General features: G+C 37.4%; 1 protein-coding gene across 3 annotated transcripts in view; it reads right to left on the minus strand.

The window, feature by feature from the left end:
- The window catches only part of GPC6 (glypican 6), a 1,087,460-nt gene that overhangs the window by 525,281 nt on the left and 538,526 nt on the right, over positions 1-23,653 (minus strand). For all 3 annotated transcript variants that reach the window (XM_032864158.1, XM_032864157.1, XM_032864159.1), the window contains exon 3: positions 4,790-5,181. In XM_032864158.1, the coding sequence (XP_032720049.1) occupies positions 4,790-5,181 (392 nt within the window). The remainder of the gene's footprint in view (positions 1-4,789; positions 5,182-23,653) is intronic.

Here is a 23,653-nt window from a genome sequence, read left to right on the forward strand (position 1 = left end):
CAGCCAGGAGGCTCTTCATGCAAAAACAACAACGTGTGTAGCAGACATGGCAAGTGTCTACTGATGAATATATTCTGGTCTTCCTAAAGACTAAAAGCCAGACTTTCTTGTCAAAGTCATGACCCACAAGAAAGAAGGATTTTAGGTAGATGGATGGATGGATGGATAAGTGGACAGATAGATACATAGACAGACAGGCAGAAAAAAAGATCCATGGCAGTCTTTAGCAATAGTGCAAGTTCTCTGGATCTCAGCTCTATTATCTACCGCACTCTCTGGAATGAATCATTGAAATGACTTGCATAGGTGATGTAGTTGTATTGACATAATTTGCAGTGTTTACCCATAGAACTCACTTTTATTAAAGCAGAAAGATGGGAAAATCATGTCTTCTTTGTTTAAATGGCATCAGGACAGATCTGTGAAGACATTTCTCTATTTGCCTTCGTGATAAATAGTTGAAGCTTGGTCTAAGTAGACAACCTGTTAACACCTCTTCAGGCAGGCCTCTGTCTCTGGGCTTCATAGTGTCTGACAAGCTGCCATCCATGTTTCCAGTCACAAATGGGTGTATATATATAAGAGCACGAGAGTGGTGTTTTCAGAAAAGAACAATGTTAAAGAATAGTCCAGATGCTTTCTCTCCAGGCTACAACATTATCAAAATTTGTTTTTTATCTTCCTTTAAGGGTTTTGCCTTCCATGCCTACCTAGTATCATTCAGCACAATATGGGGCATGGAAAGTCAATGCTTAAAAAGTCAGGGGCCGCAGTAAACCTGATAAACTAAAGAGGGTAACTCGGGGACTTGATCATATCTAAGCTAGTGAAGAGAATCAGAGAGGAACAATGGCAAAGTCCTTCCCCACTCCAATCTTTTTCATTAAAATGTTTTTAAATCCACTCTCCACCCACCACACAGCCTAGAGCTTAAGACAGTATGTTATCAATAACCTTAGAAACCCCTGTGTATCTTTCATATATAAAATCTCCAAACCTAACCCCCAAAGGTAATGACCATCTGATGTTTGTGTTTACAGCTTAAAATTTTTTCTCACATATATTTTATTCCTAAATACTGCATTGCTTCATTTTATACAGTATTTGAACTTTATATATATTGTATGCTTTGGTGATTTTCTTCTCTCAAAATGAGGTTTCTGTGATTCATCCACAAGTGTGGCTATAGTTCACTTATTTTCAATGCCACATAGGATTTCATGGTGTAAAGGATTCATGATGTACACAGATGGGACGTTTGTGATCTTTTCACTTTTCATGTTATTGCAAACAGTGCTGCTATTAACATGCGTTTACATATCTACTTGTACACGCATGTACATGCCTACCTGATCCATTCCAGGGGTAGAACTGGAGTTTTGGAATACGCACTTTTTCGATGGTACAGGTATTTTCTAATTGCTATCCAAAGTGAACCTGTCCACTTATACATCCACCAATAAAGTAAGCAAGATACCAAATCTCCTTATTTTGTTGACCCTTGGCACTACATAAAAATAGTCATTCAAAGAGAAAATGAATCCTGGCTAGCTGACTACAGATTCTCACTCCAGAATCATTCAACACTTCTAAGAACCAGATCTCCATCACTTCTCAGCCTTTTGGCTAAGATCAAGTGTAAAACCAGATCTCCAGTTATAGTTACTTAAAAGTAACTAGCTCCATTCAGTACCTAGAAGAAGACAACGCTTTTATCTATAAGGTGGCAAAGAAGAAATTTTAAACATAACTGTGTTGATACCTACAAAGTATTCCTCCATTTTTCTAGTAAGAAAATTCCCTATGATATCATGTCAAAATATTTGTGTCAAATGGCTGTGTTTTGCCAAAGAGATAAATTTCCCAGTCAAAACAATTAATTAGAAGCTATTAATGACATCTTCCCCAAGATTTAGGAAGCCACTGAAAGAGAGAAGAGAAACTGAAAGGAAAAAAAAAAAGTATTCTCCAAATCAAGATGCAGGAGATAACCTAGTTTGTTGATTTCCATTTGGGAATTCTACCTTGAATTCCTTCCCTCTTCTGCAATCATTTCATCAACTTTAAATCACTCAAGTAATGGACCACAGGGAGGTTTCCAATTTATGAACAGCTTATATCTCCAACGCCATTCTTCCTTCTCCGTTTAATTTATTTAGCCCTGTAATATTTTATTCTTATTACAAAAAAATACTTTGGGTGCTGAAAATTATCAGCACATCAATAATTCTAGTAGATCTCTTTCTGGTTTACTCGGCTACTGACCATCTGGTAATCATTAGGAGAGAAAGCTCATTGGTAAAAATGTTTAAATCCTTGAGTCATAAGGTATTTTCTTTTTCTTTTTCTTTTTTTTTTTTTAAAGATTTTATTTACTTATCTGACAGAGAGAGAGAGAAAACACAAGCAGGGGGAACAGGAGAGGGAGAGAAACAGGCTCTCCATAGAACGGGGACCCCGATGCAGGACTCGATCCTAGGACCCTGAGATCATGACCTAAGCCAAAGGCAGATGCTTAACTGACTGAGCCACTCACGTACCTCCATAAAGTATCTTAGAAAAAAAGATGCTCAGCTTCTTTTAAACCGCATATCTCTATCTGTATCTCTCTCTCTTTCTCTCTATCTTTCTACCAGAAGGTAGTGCACAAATGTCAGCCCAGGATTTATGATTTGCCTAGATTAGGACTCATGAAACTCACACCAGACAAGCTAATGTCTGCACAGAACAGTCAACATTCCATGGTCACAGGACCACAAACGATATCACAAACCCACAGCAGTTGCTTGGCAAATGGATGTTGCCCATGCAAGGATCAGGAGAAGCATGAGCTCAGTGTTCTTTCTCATCAGGTCTGGAAAAAAAAAAAAAATGCAAAGCCATACTCTACTGGTGGTTGCTCCATGATGTCAACCTCTAGGCAAGAAAGACTAGTAGATTAGATTTTCATCTACAAAGACCTCAGACTGAGATAGGGAATGATAAAAGGGAGGGGGGCATCTCTGGGCAATTGTTAATGCTACCTTCTGAGAATTGGCAGTGGCCTCTCCCAAGGCTTTTTAGATACTTTGCTAGAAAACACTCTCTTATTGCACCAGAACATCCCCAGGCCAAAATATTTGCATATAATTAATATTCCCACTCAGCCTGAATCCAAGTAAACAATCAAGGATGTTGCATTGCATACATCAGTACATGCTTTGAATTTCTTACCTCGTGTTGTTTTAAAAGCTGATTGTGTGTTTCTTTCTTCAACAAAAGCAAAGACTTCAATTTGAAGCCCCTATAACTAAAGTTATCTTTATTTTTTAATTTTTTTTCAAAAAAGCTATCTGTTCAAGAATATATGGGGTATATGTTTATTTCTTGTACTTCTCTATATTTTAGACATTCCCAAGTGATATTTCCTCTTGCTACTCCACCTGGCTAATTCCTTATTAATCTACTTTTGGGGCTCTAGTTCCTTTCCCGCTAGAATATTGTTGATTTTCAGTTGGAAAAAAAAAAAAAAAACATTGTTTTTTACATCAGTATCACATGCGCCTTATATTATTAAATCCCATGTGACTATCATTTTTAGAAACTTCTTGAAAATAGTCTTTCCCTATGCCCACATCAACTGGGTATGGACATGTAATTTAAAAATGGATTGCTATGAAATTTATAAATAGTGCCATGGAGAAACACCTTTGAAGGGTATACACAGTCTTCATGCAAGATGTAAATACTGAGGACTTCAAAGTGGAGAAAAAGAAACATGGTAGCATGGTACCCATAGTTATGAGAAGTGTGTGGCTCTTTGCCATAGCCCTGCAATAAGAAAGTAGTTTTGGGAATTAATCTTTGTACAAATATGATCTTTTTAGGTGACATAATACCAGATTCCCGTTACGTATCATTTTTACTTTACCTCTTAGAGTAATCACCTTCCAGTTTATTTGTGGGGCTGACCTCATAAATGGGCAAGCCCATCTCCTAAGGACAGTTGAATGTCAAGGAAGAATTTAAACAAAGGCAAATATTCTATACACAGGAAACAGTCAATGTTTAAAGAAAGCAGTGGAGAAAGACCCCTTGCATTAAAGGTTTAGAGATATCCTCAAGGAAAGGCATGATGGGTATTAGTCATTTATCTTGCTTATAAGCCCAATGTAGTATGTGGCATTGAATTACAAAGCTAACGGATAACAAAAGGAATTCTCTGCCAGAATCTATACTTTGTATTCCTTATTCCTTCCTAATCCAGTTGCACAGGTGTTAGCAAAGGGATCTTCCTCCACTACTAAGGAATTTGGCCACTTTCACAAGAGTGATAAAGAAGAAATGCCAGGAGCTGCTGTTCTGAACAGCAGCTTGTCTCTACTTGCAGACCTCATGAAGTCTGTCGCCTTGTGACTTCCTCGAGGATTAGAACCTCCGGATGGACTGTTTCACGACTATTTATCATTCTGAAAACTCTGATCACAAGTGCCAAGTGGTCCTGGTTGCAAGACACCTGTTTCCGCACCATTCCCGATAAAAGCTTCTCTGCTATATCGCTGATGAAAGCTGACATTATGTTCCAAACATGGAATGGACTGAAATCCTGTCTTCTCTCACACAAAGCAAGAAACGAAAAAAAACCAAAAACCAGAATTAAACCTTGACCTTTATCTGATTTCTCTAAGAGCAAGGTCTGCTGTAAGGGAGAACTTTCACCTTGAAAAAAAAAATTTTTTTTTTGAACGGTTGTTTTAAAAACAGAGCAAAAGAGGAAGACCAATTAGAAAGACGGCAGATTCTCAATTACCTTGGAAACTCGGTTTGCAACTTCTCTGCCCACAGTGAGCCCCTGGACAAAAGTCCGGGCAGCAATGAAGGCGCGGGTGACCTGAATTTTCAGTTTCCGGGGTACATCTCCGAACGGCTTCAGCTGGTCCGTGTACTTGCTCACACATTCCAAGTAGTCCTCGCTGAAGTGATACTGTGGGTTGATGAGCTGGAACATCCGTTCCAGGAGCCGAGCCCAGAAGTCATTGAGCATCTCCTCCAGATTTACGTTGCCCCCGGTATAGTATCTTTTCAGCTCTGTGAAAAGATCCTGGAACACTTCTGAATTCTGCATGTACAGCATTCCGTAGGTCCGTACAAACATATCGTTCAGTGACTTTTCTGCATTCTCCAGGAGCTCTCGGAAAAATTCTGGGAAGAAAACAAGGAAACCGTTATGAATGGGTGAGATCTGGAATGCCCCATGCATCTACTTAGCTTAGAAACAACAGTTTCTAAAGGACCTTTTCAAACAAATATATATCCCGTGGTTAAGATATCAATGAACAGGTGACAGTATTTTACAAGACTTGCCCTATATCTATGATCTTCTATGAGTCAAAGAAAACAGAAGACATGATATCCACTTGAGAGAACGTCCGTTAACATTAGGAGTATACCATTCACTACTCCTCCAAAGTAGTTGCTTCTTTTTTCATTTATTGTTAAATTTTAGGAAATCTTAATTTGATATAAACTCAAATCACAATATGTTGCAAAGTATTGTCATTAACATAATAACAAATGCATACTGATACAAAACTTTTGCTCCGACCTATTTACAAATCAGTTCTAATACCAAATTCAATTAAATTGCTGTTATTTGGACTAGTTCATAAATGGGATATTTAAATTAGGGTAATATTTTGGACTCTTTGTAGTTGCTATATATAGCAATCAATTATCAGTGTTCAGAGATTCATAATGCAATTAAATTCACTTAATACCAAAGCTCTAATGAACATAATTTAGTTTGCCATAATGAATCAGAAAGTTATGAAGTACTTTGCATTGTCATTATAAATATAAACTATCATTTTATAGAGTTTGAATAAAATATAGGCAATTGGGCTTCCTGCCTAAAAAGTTCTAACTGAAAAATAGTACACCAAGAAATGAATTCTGCTATCACGCAGGACTTGAATATTAGTGGACTCACTTATAGGATGCAAGAAATTAGAATTTTTTTTTAGGATTTTATTTATTTATTTGACAGAGAGAGAGAGAGAGAGATCACAAGTAGGCAGAGAGGCAGGCAGAGAGAGGGGGGGTAAAGCAGGCTCCCTGATGAGTAGAGTGCCCGATTCAGGGCCCCATCCCAAAACCTTGGATCATGACCTGAGCCAAAGGCAGAGGCTTTAACCCACTGAGCCACCCAGGAGCCCAAGAAATTAGAAATTAATGTCACTGGGTACTGTTAGCCTCTATGGGCCTCACATGAGGCCCCCCTGAGACATATTTCATGTAAATAAGGACACCTATCCATTTGCACAAAGGAACTTCGGGAAGGAAGCTCAAGTCTTATCCCATTTGGAGAATGTGATTTGAGGTGGGGAAGAGGCTAAGACAAGATAATGCGTCTGAGTTTATAAATTCAAGTTCCCAACATTATACGGATCCTGTTTGACCTCTCGTAGTTCTCTCCATTCTCTGATACCATGTCCTCTCTCAGCTAATGCAAGGACAAAGCAAGTCCAGCACACCTCAAGGAGTCCCAGTAGGAATACAAACAAAAATAAGCAAACAAACGAGTAATTTCTTTTTTTCTGGAACCCTGGAGGGTTTTCTCCTGAGACACTGAAGGAAAGAAGCCATGAATCTCTCTACAGATTCGTTGGAAGTTAACACCTTATTTCTGCTTTATTAGAAGACCTTGAGTTAGCCACTTTGGTTCTGAAAAATGTAACGTTGAACCACTGTTCTGATCATTAGATGGTGCCTGTAACAATAATAGGATTATTTTATAGTTGTTTTCAAATGAAACCAAAGCATCAAACCTTAAAAAGGACGCTATTCGCATGTTTACCTTTTTACTATGAAAGAATACGCTTTCCTAAATATAGAAATTTTGTTGCTACAGTGGCGGCAAAAATTGAGGGATTTCCTAGGTCATGGTTTACAAACCCTGTGTGATCTTATCCAAGCCACCAAATATTTCTTATCCTATTTTCTTCCCAAATGTGAAATCAGGATAAACATCATTAAGCTTCCCTAAGCTTCAAGGATTCAGTAAGGAAAATCGGCGTTGGTGCAAATAGAGTAAATTTTTCAAAAATTTCAAAGGATCAGTTAATCAAAATATTTCTGTATGTTCTATGTCCATGTTATGCAATCAAGAACATTTCATAATTTTTCAGAAATATTAGTTACCTAGTTTGTCCTAAAATGGAAAGGATATTAAATGATCAATATTAATACTAAAGTATAAAAATACCATATTCAAATCTTTCATTCTTGAAACCAAGAATGAAAACAGCTTGGCCTTGTTGATAGAGGAGCTGGGTGAAAGGTGTTATAAATTGTGAACAAAACTAGAGAAGAATGGAAAAATCACTGAATTGAAAAATACTAATATAATGAGACTAGAAAGTGGATTCTAATCATGAGCTCAGGACAGCCTATTCATTTATCTTCCTTTTGAGGTCAATTATTTTGTTGGACTCAGGAATTAAAGCTTAATTTATTGAATACAGAGTACTGCCTTCAGCAATGAATAGTTAGTAATCAATAGTGTGGTCTGGATTTTCAAAGAGCTTAAAAAAAATAAAAAAAAATCTTCTCACTCTCACTGCTCTGCAAAGACTGGGGGTATAAATGTTTCTCTATGAGGATGAAATTTTTATTTTCTTGCTTTTACTGAAAGTAACATTCCTTAGGCTCTTCCCCTCCTGATACAGGGAACAGGAAATATTGGACTTATGCCTGCTGTGAGGCTGAATGGTTGAAAACAGCCTGCTCACTTATTGTATCTTGTGGTTTGCTTCTGTATGCCTAAATTTGTATTCATCATTGAATAATGAAACCAAGTTCTCATCTTTCAATAAATAGGGCTCAAGAAACATTTCATTAGATTCTAAGCTTCAGTTCTGTCTAAGGATATGTCATTGTCTCCAAAGTTTGCTATTAGCTTCACTGGTCCTCAAAAGTCAAGTTATTATTCCTCGCTCAAAATCATTATATGGTTTACTGATCTCAGAGTCAAAGTTAATATTTGGTATTGAAAGATGCTAATGTATCAGGCAATTATGACAAACGTTGCTACCTTAAGGTACATTGATCTTAGATCTTATGAAAGATAGGGATCCAAGGTACTGAGGCAAAACTAATGTCCCCCCAAAATAAGTACCCTCATTTCATTTTTAGCCTGCCTATAGACTTAGACTTCCACCTTTTGAAGGTTGACTCTGAACAAAGTATTTTATGCTTGGATGAAAATTGTTTCTCAGCAAACCAAACAAGATGGAGATTGGGAAGACAGTTATCAGACCCACTTTGCTGATGAAGTATTAGGCCCATACGGCACAGAGAATGAAATTGAAGCGCAATGTAGGGAAAAACGATCTCAATCCAACCTTCGTTTAATCAGCGAGGGCAAACTGCACATTGGGTAAGGCCTTCAGTCAACAAAAATTTTCATCTGCAAGAAACAGTTTGGCAGGAAATAAAATGTTTTTGATTTTTTTTCTCTTCCCCATTCACAAAATATACATCAAAGGTTGTTGCTTAGGGCTCCGTTCTGCTTCATAGATGCACAAAAGCACTTTTTCCAGCCAGCATTAGCCTCTGGAAGGATTTTATTCATCTAGAGGGAGATCTGGGTGCAGACAGCTGTTTGCTGCGGGGCAGATTGCTTCAAATGGGGGAACAATCTTGAAGATAAAAACCACTGCTGTTCCAAAGGCAAACAAGAAAGTCTGCACGCTGCCGCTGCCCGATCCCTTGCAGAGGACTCTTAAGGGGCAAAATTCAACTCCAAGGAGCCAAAAGTTGCCCTGAGGACATCCGAGAAAGGCTTCAAATGAAGCTCCCAACAAATGCATCAAGATGTAAGGTGCACGCAGGGTGGAGGGAGGTGCTAGCAGGAGAGGAAAGGCAGATCAGAGGCTCTCAAGGCATCCAAGTCCAAGGAAACGGCATAAAGGTTCTCCCAATCGAGCTGGAAATGTCTCATTGATACAGGCGGACTATGAATGGAGACGGGATTACGCGCTGTATGGCATTTACCTAGAGACTATAGCATTCTCCTACTCTCTTGCTCTCCAAAACACTTCTCACTGAAAGTTTGTTTGCAATGAATGCTTCAAGATGGTGGTATAAACTCGTGTGATCACAGAACACAATGAGTGTGAGAAGCTTTGGTCTCTGGTCAGTGGCAATTGTATCTGTATACTCGGTAACCGATAGTACTTGTCCTGCCGGGGGAAACAGGTATCCTAAATTTGCTTCTTTAAACCCACAAATTCGTGTTGAGTGTCTTTCTCTCCTAATCTCTTCTTTTCTACCCTCGCCTCCACTAAAGCATGTTAAATCAGTTCAATTAGACCAGCTGAATGAACCAGTCCAAGGTCTGGGTAAGGAAAGACCCAGAAGAGCTGTCATGGAGGGAAACATGGTTGGGAAAGTTGATGTCCAGTAAGGGTTATGATTCACAGACACAATAAAGCTATGACCCTGCCCCGCCCCCATGTCTTTTTCAAGGACAAGTCAATAGGGCTGTCCTTCCTCATGCTGCATATGCCTATCAGTGTTCAGGCACATCTAATGAGATGATTTCTCCTTTCAAAACTCTCCTGTCTTACACAATGACCAGATAGGATGACCAGGAAAATGCTGAGTTAATGAGGAACATTCATGGAAGAAGAATCATAGCGACTTTACTCTCTTTTACGCTGGACTTTGAGGGTGAGAACACAAGGTCCCTTAATGGCCTGTCTCTTCACACTCTAGAGATGTGCAATCCTATGGGAAGAGGTAAACACTGGGGCTGCTCACAGAGACCTTGCAACAGGAAGTGTCACCCTTGGCACACCCTAGCCTATGAGGCATGGACACCCGGATGTGGTTCCTTATAGCAGGGGTCTCAGCCTCAGCACTGTTGACATTGTGAGCTGGAGGATATTGGTTGTTGTGGGTCTGCCCTGTGCCATGTAGGATATCAAACAGCATCCCTGGCTTCTCTCTACTTGCTGCCAATAGCACATCCCTCCCCGAGCACTGACAACCAAACACGTCTCCAGACATTAGCAAACGTCCCTTGGGGAGACAAAATCACTCTTTATCCTCCCACGGAGAGTTATCCTCCTACTGAGAAATTCCAGAGGTCTAAAAATAGGATATCAAAACATTTAGAGAAAAACCCAGAACATTTACAGAGACAGCCCGCAATTCATTTTTGAGATAAATTCGAGGAGCTGTGCTCTCACTGAAAGGAACTGAAACATACATTATACTCATGGGTAAGATTGTTGGTGGCTAATATTACTGATTCCATGTCTGGCGCCTGTTACGTGGCAGGGCTTTAGAAAGTGGAACTAATGATGGAGGAACATGAGCGTCCAGTGAAATGCATCTTGACTCTACCTGGTCTGGGCTCTTCTTAGAGAATGGTAAGTTCATGGGCCCACCTTAGAAGGAGAGAGAGAGGCTACAGCCCATTGTAGAGCAAGACATAATTGATATGGCATCTTGGCATCCTCCAAACTCTTGTACAGTAATACAGATATAAACATTCACATTATTCCATGCCCCAAGTTCCCGTGCATCTGTACCTAGAAGGCCTCGTGGCTCCTGTCCAAAAATATGTTCGTTATCAAGACTGCCTTACCAGATGCTTACTTCCTCTCTGACACAGCTCTCTGTCCCAAGCCATGCTTTGCTTGGCCTCATCACTACCTCTCCTGCTGCTGGCCCTGATGGGCCTTGACCTCAGAGCCTGTGATCTCGCCAAGCTGACCGCATTCAAGTTCACTTGCATACTTCACCCAAGCAATGCCCTGCATACTATGTTTTGAATGAACTCCCAAGCTGCTTTTGAATCTATAATAGATATCCTGTTATATTGTCTTAGCAGTTTTCCCAAATATCAGTTGTGTTTTTCTGTAAGAAATGGCTACCCTCAGTATACATTTTTAAAAATTATGAGGTTGAAATTATATCAAATTATTTTTAAAATAGCGATTCATTAAAAAAAGAGGCTATTATGAGACAATGTTGCTGTAAGCAAAAATTCTTTTATGATTTATGACTTCTTTATCTCTTAATTCATACTTTCTCTTGCTGTGTCTGTATGTATATGTTTCTATAAATTTATTATATTATAATAAGCTTTATGAATTACTCAATCAGTTAACCCCAGGAATTAATAGGCTCTATAATTTTGAAGTGATTCTAATAATAGTAATCTATACCTTTCCTGTTTGAGGGATTATTTAACCAAATTTCTGCCAGATAAGTAAGAGCTCCCCACCCCCATCACAAACTCTTTTTTAAAAAATGCAGTCAATCTGGTAACATAATATCTTCATTACTTCCATTTGCTTCTGTTGCAGTTTTGGAGGAAAGTCAAGATACCAAACCTTAAATGAAGAGGACAAATGGATTTGAAAATATTAAATTACCACCATGGTAATTTCAAACATAGCAAGAGACAGGCTGAAACAGTAGCATCATACACTATATAAGAAATGGTGTTACAGATTTTACACATACTTTACACAAATCAGATATTAGTATATCTAGTTTACAGACGAGGAGACTGAGACTCAGAAAGAAGCAAGTTGTCCTAGACCATTCAACTAACATGAACCCAGAGCTCACACTGTTAGGAGAAAGGATGAATTCTAAGAACGAACAGGAAAATGGGGTGGCTTTGTAGTTTTTCATAAGTCAAACTTCCACACTGTGATTTGAATGATTCATGGGAAATAAAATAAACTCCAAAGACAATGGATAAAACCATATATAAATAAAAATTGCAAAATGCACTCGGAAGTCACATTTAAGTTATTTATTACAAATAATTTTCATGTGTGATTACTTTTTCCACTAATGCTAATTAGTTCATGTATGTAACTGAGAATGGAGGACATACTCACATCCCCAGGATTGCTATATCTTTCCTGAAAGGGGCAGGAGCAGCTTCCACTAGAAAAAACCACTCACAGACCCTGGGATTATAGCTACTGGCCACAGGACAGTGGCACACAAAAAGAGGCTAAAATTATTTGACTCAATATGTCTCATTTTTTATATATGCATATATCATTTTATCATATGTGTACATTATCAACAAGTATACATATCCAGGAACACATTCACCTAAACATTTAAATGTTTGAATAAAATCAAATAAAATGCTAATGTTAACAAAGAAGAATCAGCAACAGACACTTTATGTGGTTCAAAATACTCCAAATATTTAATAACCATGCTTTTACAGAAAAATTTTGCCAATCCCTGGCATAAAAGGTCAAAATCGTAAGTGAAATGTTTGGAGATACATTAATCCAACAAAATGTTTTATGCAGTTCAATTTCTTGTAGGTAGGAAGATAATTTATTAGTCTATTATCTCTAAGTAGTAGAATAAAAGTTCCTTTTCCCCATTATTTATTTTGATTTAAATTCAATTAGGCAACACATAGGACATCACTAGTGTCAGACGCAGTGTTCAACAATTCATCCATTATTTTTATCTTATATGTTAAAGTTTTCTTTGACAGCCCTGCAGCCCATTCATCTCTTTATATTTCCTTACAAGGTAACACAAATCCAAAAGTAAATTCTTAAATCACTTTAATGATTTAGAGGACTTAGGTGATTTCAGTGATTTCAAAGTAGACACCCCTAAATTTTTCTAATGTTGTGGTTTAATGAGCCCCTGGACATTTTCACGAGGAGAAAATTCCACAGTAAATCTGGCAGATAAGATAGACAGTATAAAATGAAAAAGGAAAAGGAAAAAAAAAACCCAATAAAATTATAAAGAAAATTTCATAATTTTCCTCCTTAACTTTCTCTTCATGGTAATTACTAAAAATGTAAATATAAACTATCTTTTAACATTTTACAAGGCCCTATAATGAAAAACAATGCTCACCATAAATCTAGAAGAATTATTTTCAGAAAACAATAAATCTGCTATCAAAAATATCACAATACATAATTCAAAAATTGCTCACTATGTTAATCCAAAGGTTATTTTTATTATATTACTCCCATTGTGTGTTGGAAACTCTTATAAATTAGACCTTAAGGAAGTGAAAACATAAGGGCTCAGGGAAATACTCGTAACCAATCAATCAAGAAAACCAAGGATATAACAATGTCTTTTGAAATGCATTCTTCAGGTCAATTGGACATTACCACTTTATGTATTTCCAGTGCATCTAATGTAATCAACTAGACTCTTCCATTAAGAAAATTTTAATGAAAAGTCATCATGAGTGTTTGTTTGTTAAAAATAATCAATACCCTGCAAAGTCCTTCCATTTAATACCATTAAATTAAGTCACCTGAAGAGAATAAATTCCAGGAGACTTTTCAGATTCAAGGGTGTAATTCAGTTTCAAAAAGGAAAGTTCCTTGGAAAGCAGCCCCTATGTATTTGATTGATATTGGGAAATTTGAAGCAATAAGGCAGTTTACAGAAATTGTTGGCTTGAACGCACATTTCCCAAGGTTAAACTTTTTTTTCCCCCCTATACTTAGTGATCCTTTACACATTAGATTGATAAATGCTTTATTTCTTGGTAGGTTATTTCTCGAGAAGATACCGTTTCAAGTGAGAAAGTCTGATTAGGCCATTTACGTTCACAAGGTGGGATAGATAAACTATTAATTCTGGGAATCAGGAATTAAATTTGAAATCTGCTGACGTTTTGCTGCCAAAAGCAAACAACTGTTTGGAGCCTGCAGACGATGTTTCCAGCTCACCCTAAGCAGTGCATGCGAAATTAAAACCCGAGGTGCTTCCCTAGTTCACGTCCATCACTGTACAGCTCCTTCGTCTTGGCCTGCAAACGCCTTCAGACCTTGCCCACAGCCCATTTTTCTTTTCAGAGAGGACATGACACACAGCGTGTGTAACCCGTTAGGCCTCCAAATTACAGATTTCAAAATCATTTCCAACTTCGTGTTTGCCTTCACTGAAAAAAAGAGCAAGTATTTTGTTTTGTTTTGTTTTGTTTAGGTTTCCAAATTTGGATCCTATATTTTTCCCATCACAGACCCAGTTCTTTGGCCAGCTCCCCTTCCTTCTTCACCCGCCTGCTTGTGCCAGGGGTGGAAAAAAATCTGCACCACCAAACCACCAGGGGTGGACTCTGGGAAGTGGGGGTCAAAGCTAATCTGTAGGTGAAAAGTCAGTGATAGGGACATGGCGTTATTGCGACAAGAGATTGTGCAGGTGCTTAAGGAGAATAAGGAGGAAGAGCCATAGGAAATTGACTTCTGATTCTCAGAGAATTCTAATAGGTGGTTCTCACCCTTGGTTGCCCGTTAAAATCATGTAAAAGAATCCTGGTGGCCAGGCTGCTTTCCAGACTAATGAAATCGTAAGCTCTGGGAGTGGGATCCAGGTGTTAGTCTATCCTCAAACTTCCTGAGTGATCTCAATGTGCAGCTCTTCTCTATTTTCCAGGACTTTCATTTAGTCAGTGCCTGGCAGTGGATATAGGAACAGGGTAGAAGGTATGGTGACAGAAGGAGGAGTTACATTACTTGTCAGCGCTGATTCTCCTTTTCCCCTCCTTCGCTTAGGCTCCCTTTTCTCTTTTGTCACAGTAGACCACCCATGTTCTGGCACAGCATGGCCAACATGTGGAAAATGTGGGAGGTGCACTCGCCATGGTCTTGGGGGATAAGACTGTGCTAGTCCCTTTCCCTTTTCCAAGTATCTCTTTTTCCTTTTCCAGCAACTAACACTCCCTCTCCTAGGAACCCCCTCTTCTTGGATAACAGGACAAGGAGCTTATCCCATGATGAGCAAGGAAGGGTGCAGCCTGGGAGGAGAAAGGGATAGGGTCTGATAACAAAGGAACTAATTAAAGCCAAGGGAAAGGGAATGCCTGCCCGAGTAACTAGGCTTTGAGTACATAATGCAGACTGAAGTACATAATACAGAAGGACCACTTGAAGTGTACTGGGAACAGCTGAGTTGTGAAACACAAATATAAAATTTGTAATGAAAGTATTATAGCCAAATTTCATGTTGAATTGTTAAGTTACATCCTTTCTAGACCATGAAAAAATTTTCAGTGCTGAAAAGATATGAGAAGTCCTGGAATAATAGTTTACTATGCTCAAGAGATGTCTAAATTAAAATAAAAGCAAAAGTCAGTACCAAGTATGAGTTTTAAAAAACCAAACTGAGTAATAATGTATTCATATTTTCTGCTATATGCCACCTTTGCGTTTTGAGTTGTCTTTACCTATATTTTGTACAAGAAGAATCTCTTGTGATATCTATTACTTAAATATTTATGTATGTATTCATTTATTTTTAGAGAGGGAGCACGCACATACCCAAGGTGGGGGGTGGGGTAGGGTGGAGAGGGAGAGAGAGAATCTTAAGCAGACTCCATGCCCTGTGTGGAGCCCAGAGCAGGGCTTGATCCCACGACCCTGAGATTATGACGTGAACTAAAATCAAGAATTGGATGCTTAAAACTGACTGAGCCACCAGGAGTACCAATTTATTATTATTATTATTATTATTTTTTTTTTTTAAGAAAAAGTGAAATGCAGTATGCCCCAGTAGAAAAGAATGCTAATGGGCACCTGGGTGGCTCAGTGGGTTAAGCCTCTGCTTTCCGCTCTGGTCGTGATCTCAGGGTCCTGGCATCGAGCCCCACATTGGGCTGTCTGCTCAGCAGGGAGTGTGCTTCTCCCTCTCTCTCTACCGGCCTCTCTGTATACTTGTGATCTCTCTCTCTGTCAAATAAATAAATAAAATCTTAAAAAAGAAAGAAAGAAAGAAAGAAAGACAGACTAATGAAAGGAAATAGTTCAATTATGAAGATAAGGTTAAAGATTTATGTGCACAAATATTCCTCTTATTATTTATGTTAGCAGAGAAGGGAAACAATTTAAAAATCCTTAAGGAAGGATATATTCACACTGTAAAATATTATGTTATATATATATAAAATTATGTTTTTAAAATATTTAACAGCTAACACTTACCAAGCACTAAGTATGAGTTAGCTACTATTCCAAGGACTTCTCATCTATTAACTAATTTAATCTTAACAGCAGCTCTATGAGATAGTGATTATTATTATCATCTAACTTCTGCATCTGGGGAAACGGAGGTAAAAAAAAGTTAAGTAGCTTTCAAGGCACTTAGCTAAGAGATGATGCAGCAGGGACTGCAAAGCTAGGCAGTCTGGCTTTAGGAAGAGTACTTGTAGATTTTGTGAGGAGCTTAAAGGACACTCTATAACAGATATAATTCAAAATTACTAATATAAAATTAGGCATAGGATCTTGAAAAGGTTATTTAAGTGAAGAGTCTTAAAACATAAACTTCACAAGATTTACAATAAATCTACTTTCAGTATACGATATGATGACCGAAAATGCTGAGATAGAAAATGATCCGAAAATAGGGATGCCTGGGTGGCTCAGTCAGTTAAGCATCTGCCTTCAGCTCAGGTCATGATACCAGGGTCCTGGGATCGAGTCCCACATGAGGCTCCCTGCTCAGTGGGGAGCCTGCTTCTCCCTCTCCCTCTGCCTGCAACTCCCCCTGCTTGTGCTCTTTCTCTCTCACTTAAATAAAATCTTAAAAAAATAAAGAAAATGATCCTCAAACATATATCTAGTACAATCCCAATTTTGTAAAAAAAAAAAAAAAAAAAAAGGAAGAAAAGGTATATACACACTGAGAAAAATAAGAACACACATATAAAAATGGTTTAAGATGGATGGGTAAAACGCTATGATTTGCATCTTCTCTGCACAGTGCTTACTTTTCTAGAATTTCTACAATGACTATAAATAATGTGCCAATTAAAATGCAAAAACAATAGGTATTACTTTAAAATAAAAAGACCTTTTAAACAGAAAAATGCTGCTTGTTGATGGGGGAAATACCTATTTAAAAATACAGACCAAATGGAAAGAACCTAGATGTCAATCAACAGATGAATGGATAAAGAAGATACTGTATTACACACACACACACACACGCACATCTTGCAAATCTTGCAAATCTTGCCATTTGCAACGACACGGGTGGAACTACAGGGTATTATGCTAAGTGAAATAAGTCAAAGAAAGACAATTATCATATGCTCTCTCTGATATGAAGAATTTGAGAGGAAGGGCAGGGGTTCCTGGGGGGAAGGGAGGGATAAAATGAAACAAGATGGGACAGGGGAGGGCGACAAACCATAAGAGACTCTTAATCTCGGGAAACAAACTGAGGGCTGCTGGGGGATTGGGGGAAAGGTTAGAGTGGTTGGGTGATGGGGATTGGGGAGGGTATGTGCTATGGTGATGCTGTGCATTGTGTAAGACTGATGATTCACAGACCTGTACCCCTGGGGCAAATAATACATTATATGTTAATAAAAAATAAATTTAAAATATGGACCAAAATTTTAATTTATTTAAAATTTATTAAAAATAAAAATAAAAATATTTAAAATTTATTAAAAATAAATTTAAAAATGTGGACCAAAAAATAGTAAGAATATTGAATGAAACTAGTTTATCTAATAAATTTACAAAGGGAAGTCCAAGAATTAAGATCCCCCCCAAAAAAGAAGCCTGCATAGGGCAGAAAACAAACAAAAAATTTACTCAAAAGATAGACTCGGAGTCTCTTGAGTCTAAATTTAGTGAGTGCATGCTGATTAGTAAGAAGGACTTAATGAATTAAAAGAGAGAGAGAGAAACAGTCTCTCAGATGCAGCACACTGGGCTATAACATAAAGGTCCCAGTAAGGTTAGTGATTATTCACTGATAATAAGAATATTTTTTATTAGTAGTCAAATGAATAGTCAAATGAATACTTTTAAAAGTATAGAAAATTTCTTTTTCCTTCTAGACAGAAAAAGGATTTCTCAAACGGATGCACTCAGTAGCCAATAAAATTCCATTGTTCATTATCAAAGATGTCAGCCTACACTCAAGAAAAAAGAGCACCAAATTGTCCTTTTTTTTTTTTTTTAAAGATTTTTATTTATTTGACAGACAGAGATCACAAGCAGGCAGAGAGGCAGGTAGAGAGAGAGGAGAAAGCAGGCTCTCCACGGAGCAGAGATCCCGATGCGGGGCTCGATCCCAGGACCCTGGGACCATGACCCGAGCCGAAGGCAGAGGCTTTAACCCACTGAGCCACCCAGGCACCCCCCAAATTGTCCTTTTAATGATTATGAATTTTAAGTCACTTTTTTCTCTACAGTTTTTGGTGAGATTTGATAATTATTAGCATGGGATGACAAACTGTGTAATTATAAGAATATTTTTATAAACATTTGATGACCAGAGTAATAAAGGGCCTTATGATACCTTCTAACCACCTCTGTCATTTACCAAACGCTTGAGCCTGTTGGCTAACCCTTAGAGGAGCACTGCCTCCCCAGTCATGTGTTAGGAAATCATTTTATTCATTTAACTTGTCAAGAGGTAATGAACAGCAGCCTCATTCAGCATCATAGATGTTTAATTCAAAGGTAATTATACACTTTGATGAGAAAAATAAATAATAGATATTCTGGTATAGGTTTATAATAAGATATACCATAGTATTGTGTAAGGTATAAATGCAAATGAATTAATTTAACATTGATCTAAATTTGCTTAACATTGATTAGCTTTACTTTGCCAGTCATTCACCAGGTTCTTCTTACAGAAAAAAATATTGAACTCATTAATCTCATGCTATTTAATGGTTGTTTTACCTTCATAACATCAATCAGTTGAAATGCAACAAATGAAAACAATCATTATTGAAGACATCATAAAGTATCAATTACTGTTGCTATTTTTTGTGAAATTGTACAGTGGTGCACCTTATTCTTCACAGTGTTAAAATCAAATTAAATCCTAGATAAGGAGCAGCTTATTTTGATTCACTAGCATATTTTAAGCTTACAAGTAACTTTCATATTATTTATATTTCAGCTCCTGAATTATACAGGTCATACATAAAAGAACTCAAAAGAAGATACTCAGTTGAGTAATCTTTAAAAAATTTTCATTCCTACCACAAGCATATTATTTTTTACTTCATTGGATGTTTTACAACATGTGTTCGTTGTTATTAGCCATATGTTATACAGTAGTATGATATCATTCTTATTTTTATTCTGATGTATGTCATAACATCTTCCCTAAAGCAATTAGCAATGGTTTTTCAAGAAGGCATCTATCTACATATTAGAAATTGATAATTTCTGCAAAGGGTAGTCTTAACACAGCTCTGTTTTTAGCAGACTTAAAGGGCTCGGCAAACCTTCTCCAACATAGCAGTCCTCTGTGTTTAGTTTGGTTTGGTTTGAATACCCTGACCTAGGAATATGTGGCTTATGTCGTAAATGTGACTCTCTCTATGCCCATTTTCCCCTTTCTTTCTGAACTGCCGAGGGTAATGAATCTCCTTCCTCCAGCTCTAACTGCTGCATTCAGTTATCACCAAGAGCAGACACCAACCAACACTCTAATCTTGCTCTGATGGATGGAATGCTAACCTTTCACAAGATTAGAGACACAAGGTGCTCTAGAGATAATAAAATTCAAATAGGTTTATTTCAAAGGGCAACCCAATCTCGCTTTTGTTCATGGGTCACTTGGCAGATCATTTGCCAATGTAGTTTTTGTGTCTTTCCAAACTAGGTTCTGGTTCAGTGTGCCAAATATGTCAAATTAAGGGGGCCCCAAAAGCCAGTTCCAAGGTAGAAACAGAGGAAGTTGGGAATAACATTATTTTAGTACATGTGATTAAAAACTCTATTGGCCCGTAATTCTAATTTCCTTGCATTATACCTGAAATACTAAAAGGATCAAGACTGACCATGCTGGCAATGCCAATAACTTTGTATCACTGCCAGTATTGAGATCCTGGAGCGTAAATTCCAAAATATTATTCAGAGATTTCCATTTCAAATAAACGCCTAATGGAAATCAAAATCAAGAGTTAAACAGATGGTGCTTTCTGAATATTATGTAGGTGTCTGTTAAACATTTTCTTAGAAACAAAAGTCAAGGAATATTAATCAAGGAAATAAATCAAGAATAAGAACTACATAAATATGAAGAGAAGACCAGGACTAAAAATCTCTTCCTTTAAGTGCAATGAGTAATCTTCACAAAAGGCTTCAAGCATTTCTTCTGTCCACTATCTTCTTATTATTTAAAATTACATCAGCCGTGAACAAACCCAGAGTTACCTCCTGATGAGAAAATGAGTACGGAAACCCAAGAGCCGTTTCATGTTAAGATGCTCCTAAAATGTATTACTCGCCTATAAGGATAACATTAGCAAATTACTCAAATTAAAGAACGTTGATAATTTTATTGTATTTTATTGCATTTTATTATTTTTAAAAGACTTTTATTTATTTATTTGACAGAGACACAGCAAGAGAGGGAACACAAGCAGGGAGAGAGGGAACACAAGCAGGGAGAGTGAGAGAGGGAGAAGCAGGCTTCCCATGGAGCAGGGAGCCCGATGTGGGGCTCCATCCCAAGACCGTGGGACCATAACCTGAGCCAAAGGCAGATGATTAACAACTGAGCCACCCAGTCGCCCCTAATATTGATAATTTTATCCCACTGCACATGACACTGATGACACATATGTATGTCATCACTTTTATAATTTTCATTCTTAAATAATTACATATCTTGCAATATAGCATGAAACTTTATTCATTTAGAAAAAGTTTTACAGATAAACTTTTATAAAGTAAGAAACTTAAATTTTTACATATATATTTAAATTATAAAAAATTCTTAAAATCTAAATGGTGTTTCATTAAAAGAAAAACTCTGTGAACTAGTATTTAAATATCACACAAAACCATTTTCCCTGAAATAGTTTTCTTTTTAAGATTTTATTTATTTATTTATTTATTGATCAGTCAGAGAGGTTTAGAGAGCCTGAGAATGTGCACAAGCTGCAGAGGGAGAAGCAGGCTCCCCACTGAGCAGGAATCCTGCCTCGGGGCTGGATTCCAGGACCCTGGGATCATGACCTGAGCCTAAGGCAGGTGCTTAACTGACTGAGCCACCCACGTGCCCTGGAAATATTTTTTAATCATAATTGTCCCTACTGTGATTTACTAATTAAATAAGGCTTTTGAAATGAAACAGAATCAGTTGTACATCTAAAATAAAATATTTAGCTAGGCTGTTCTGCTCTTTTATTTTAATAATGCTAATGAAATGAAGAACATTTCAAACTAATTCTTGTTAAAAGACTACCTGCTCCACAGAGGTTATGCAAAATTAGAAAATGTTAATTTGATTATTTTAAAGATGTTGTTTCCTTTTAAAAATTCTTAAAACAATCACTGCATCTTTTTTCATTTATTTAGTAATGCAATACTGCTGAGGTTAACATTGTTATCTTGTGGTGAGACACAGAAACCATGAAGCTAGACGGGACATACATCATGCCATAACTGGAAAGACACACAAATGACAGTTAGTGCGAATCATAATTCTCTTAGTTTTACTAGAAGTTGAGAATGTAGGCATATGTCAGTTACTCTTGGTGCTTGTAACGAAAATGGCAGTATTAACAGCACTTTCCTCATAGTATGTTATGAAGATCACAGAATATTCACAAAATAATTTGAGACTGTCCGGCACATGGTAAAACTATGTAACTGTCGGGTATTTTTAGTACTTTCTCAAGAATGAAAACACTTGCTAATAATAACCAGGATTGTTACTAACCATTTGAAATCCATCTTGTTGAATGGATAAAGAAGATATGGTGTGTGTGTGTGTGTGTGTGTGTATAATATATATATATATATATATATATATATATATATATATATAATGGAATATTATGCAGCCATCAAAAAAACAAAATCCTGGGGCACCCGGGTGGGTGAGTGGGTTAAGCCTCTGCCTTTGGCTCAGGTCATGATCCCAGGGCCCTGGTATTGAGCCCTACATTGGTCTCTCTGCTCAGTGGGGAGGCTGCTCCCCCCAACCTCCCCCCGCCACCGCCTGCCTGTCTACTTGTGATCTCTCTGTCAAATAAATAAATAAAATCTTAAAAAACAAAAACAAAAACACTGAAATCCTGTCATTTGCAACAACGTGGATAGAACTAGAGGGTATTATGCTAAGCGAAATACGTCAATCAGAGAAAGAACTATCATAAGATCTCTCTGATATGAGGAATCTGAGAGGTGGTGGGGGGGGTCATGGGGAGAAGGTAGGGAAAAAACAAAAGAAGATGGGACCAGAGAGGGAGACAAACCATAAGAGACTCTCAGGAAACAAACTGAGGGCTGCTGGGTGGTGGGGGGTATGGAGAGGGTGGTTGGGTTATGGACATTGCAGAGGGTGTGTGCTAGGGTGAGTGCTGTGAATTGTGTAAGACTGATGATTCACAGACCTATACCTGTGAGGCAAATAATATATTATGTGTTAATAAATAAATAAATAAAAAATAAAATCCATCTTGGCATATAAGAGATGAACATTATTTATCTCATCACACCAGTTCCATGAGGTCCTATGAAGTGTTTTTATTGAGAAGGCCAAAAAATATATTTGACAACAAAAATAGATAAAATACATTAGTTGGTGTGTGGTATCCTTGATCAAAAAGGTAACTTAATGGAAAATTAATGATATTCCTGTAAAAAAAATACATATCCCTTTTTTTCTGTTGACTTAATCAACTCTCCTATACTTGAGTCTAGGTGCAGTGTTATTTCCCCATCTCTCTATTTATGGTCCTTCAGTGACTAAAGCTTAAAGGTAACACCCCTTCACTAAATGTATAAAAATACTTTACCTTCTTCATAATCGAATGACATTGTTGATATATGATGGTGACAAGACTGGCTCAAATGAGCCCTGTGTCTTTCCCTTGCAACAGGCAGCATGATCTGGGCCAGAGATACAGCATAAGAAGCAACACAAGTAGTTGATATTAAGGTAAACAGCAGTTTTATTTTCACACTCACATTTACGGGATTTAGTACTTTTTTTCCCTTGGAGATATATATATATGTATATCAAATATATATATATATATATATATATATATATATATATATATATATATATATTTTAGCACTAAACATTTAACTACTCCTTCCCAATTAATTTAAAGTATAATTCTGGGGTGCCTGGGTGGCTCAGTGGGTTAAGCCTCTGCCTTCGGCTCAGGTCATGATCTCAGGGTCCTGGGATCGAGCCCCACGTCGGGCTCTCTGCTTGGCAGGGAGCCTGCTTTTTCCTCCCTCTCTGCCTGCCTCTCTGCCTACTTGTGATCTCTCTCCCTCTGTCAAATAAATAAATAAAATCTAAAAAAAAAAAAAGTACAATTCTAATTTGTTAAAACTCATTTTGGATCCTACTTCTTCTATTCAGAGACTTTGGCAAAGATGTCCCAACAAAACTGACTTTGCCTCAAATCTCTGAACACATTTTACATTCTTTCATGAAACCATTCATTAAAAAAAATAATAATAATAATCCAACTATAATCAGATCAGTGTGGAACTTCTAAATAGCCACAAACTTGTTCGTAACACTCTTCACTCACCAATCCTAAGAACATTTGCCAACTAGTTCACTATCTATCTGATAATTATTCTACCGATGCCATTTTTTGTAAACTTGTCAATGACTACTCCATGTG

The sequence above is a fragment of the Lontra canadensis genome, unplaced genomic scaffold (assembly GCF_010015895.1).
Source record: "Lontra canadensis isolate GAN:19392208 unplaced genomic scaffold, GSC_riverotter_1.0 scaffold26, whole genome shotgun sequence".
Classification (NCBI taxonomy): Eukaryota; Metazoa; Chordata; class Mammalia; order Carnivora; family Mustelidae; genus Lontra; species Lontra canadensis.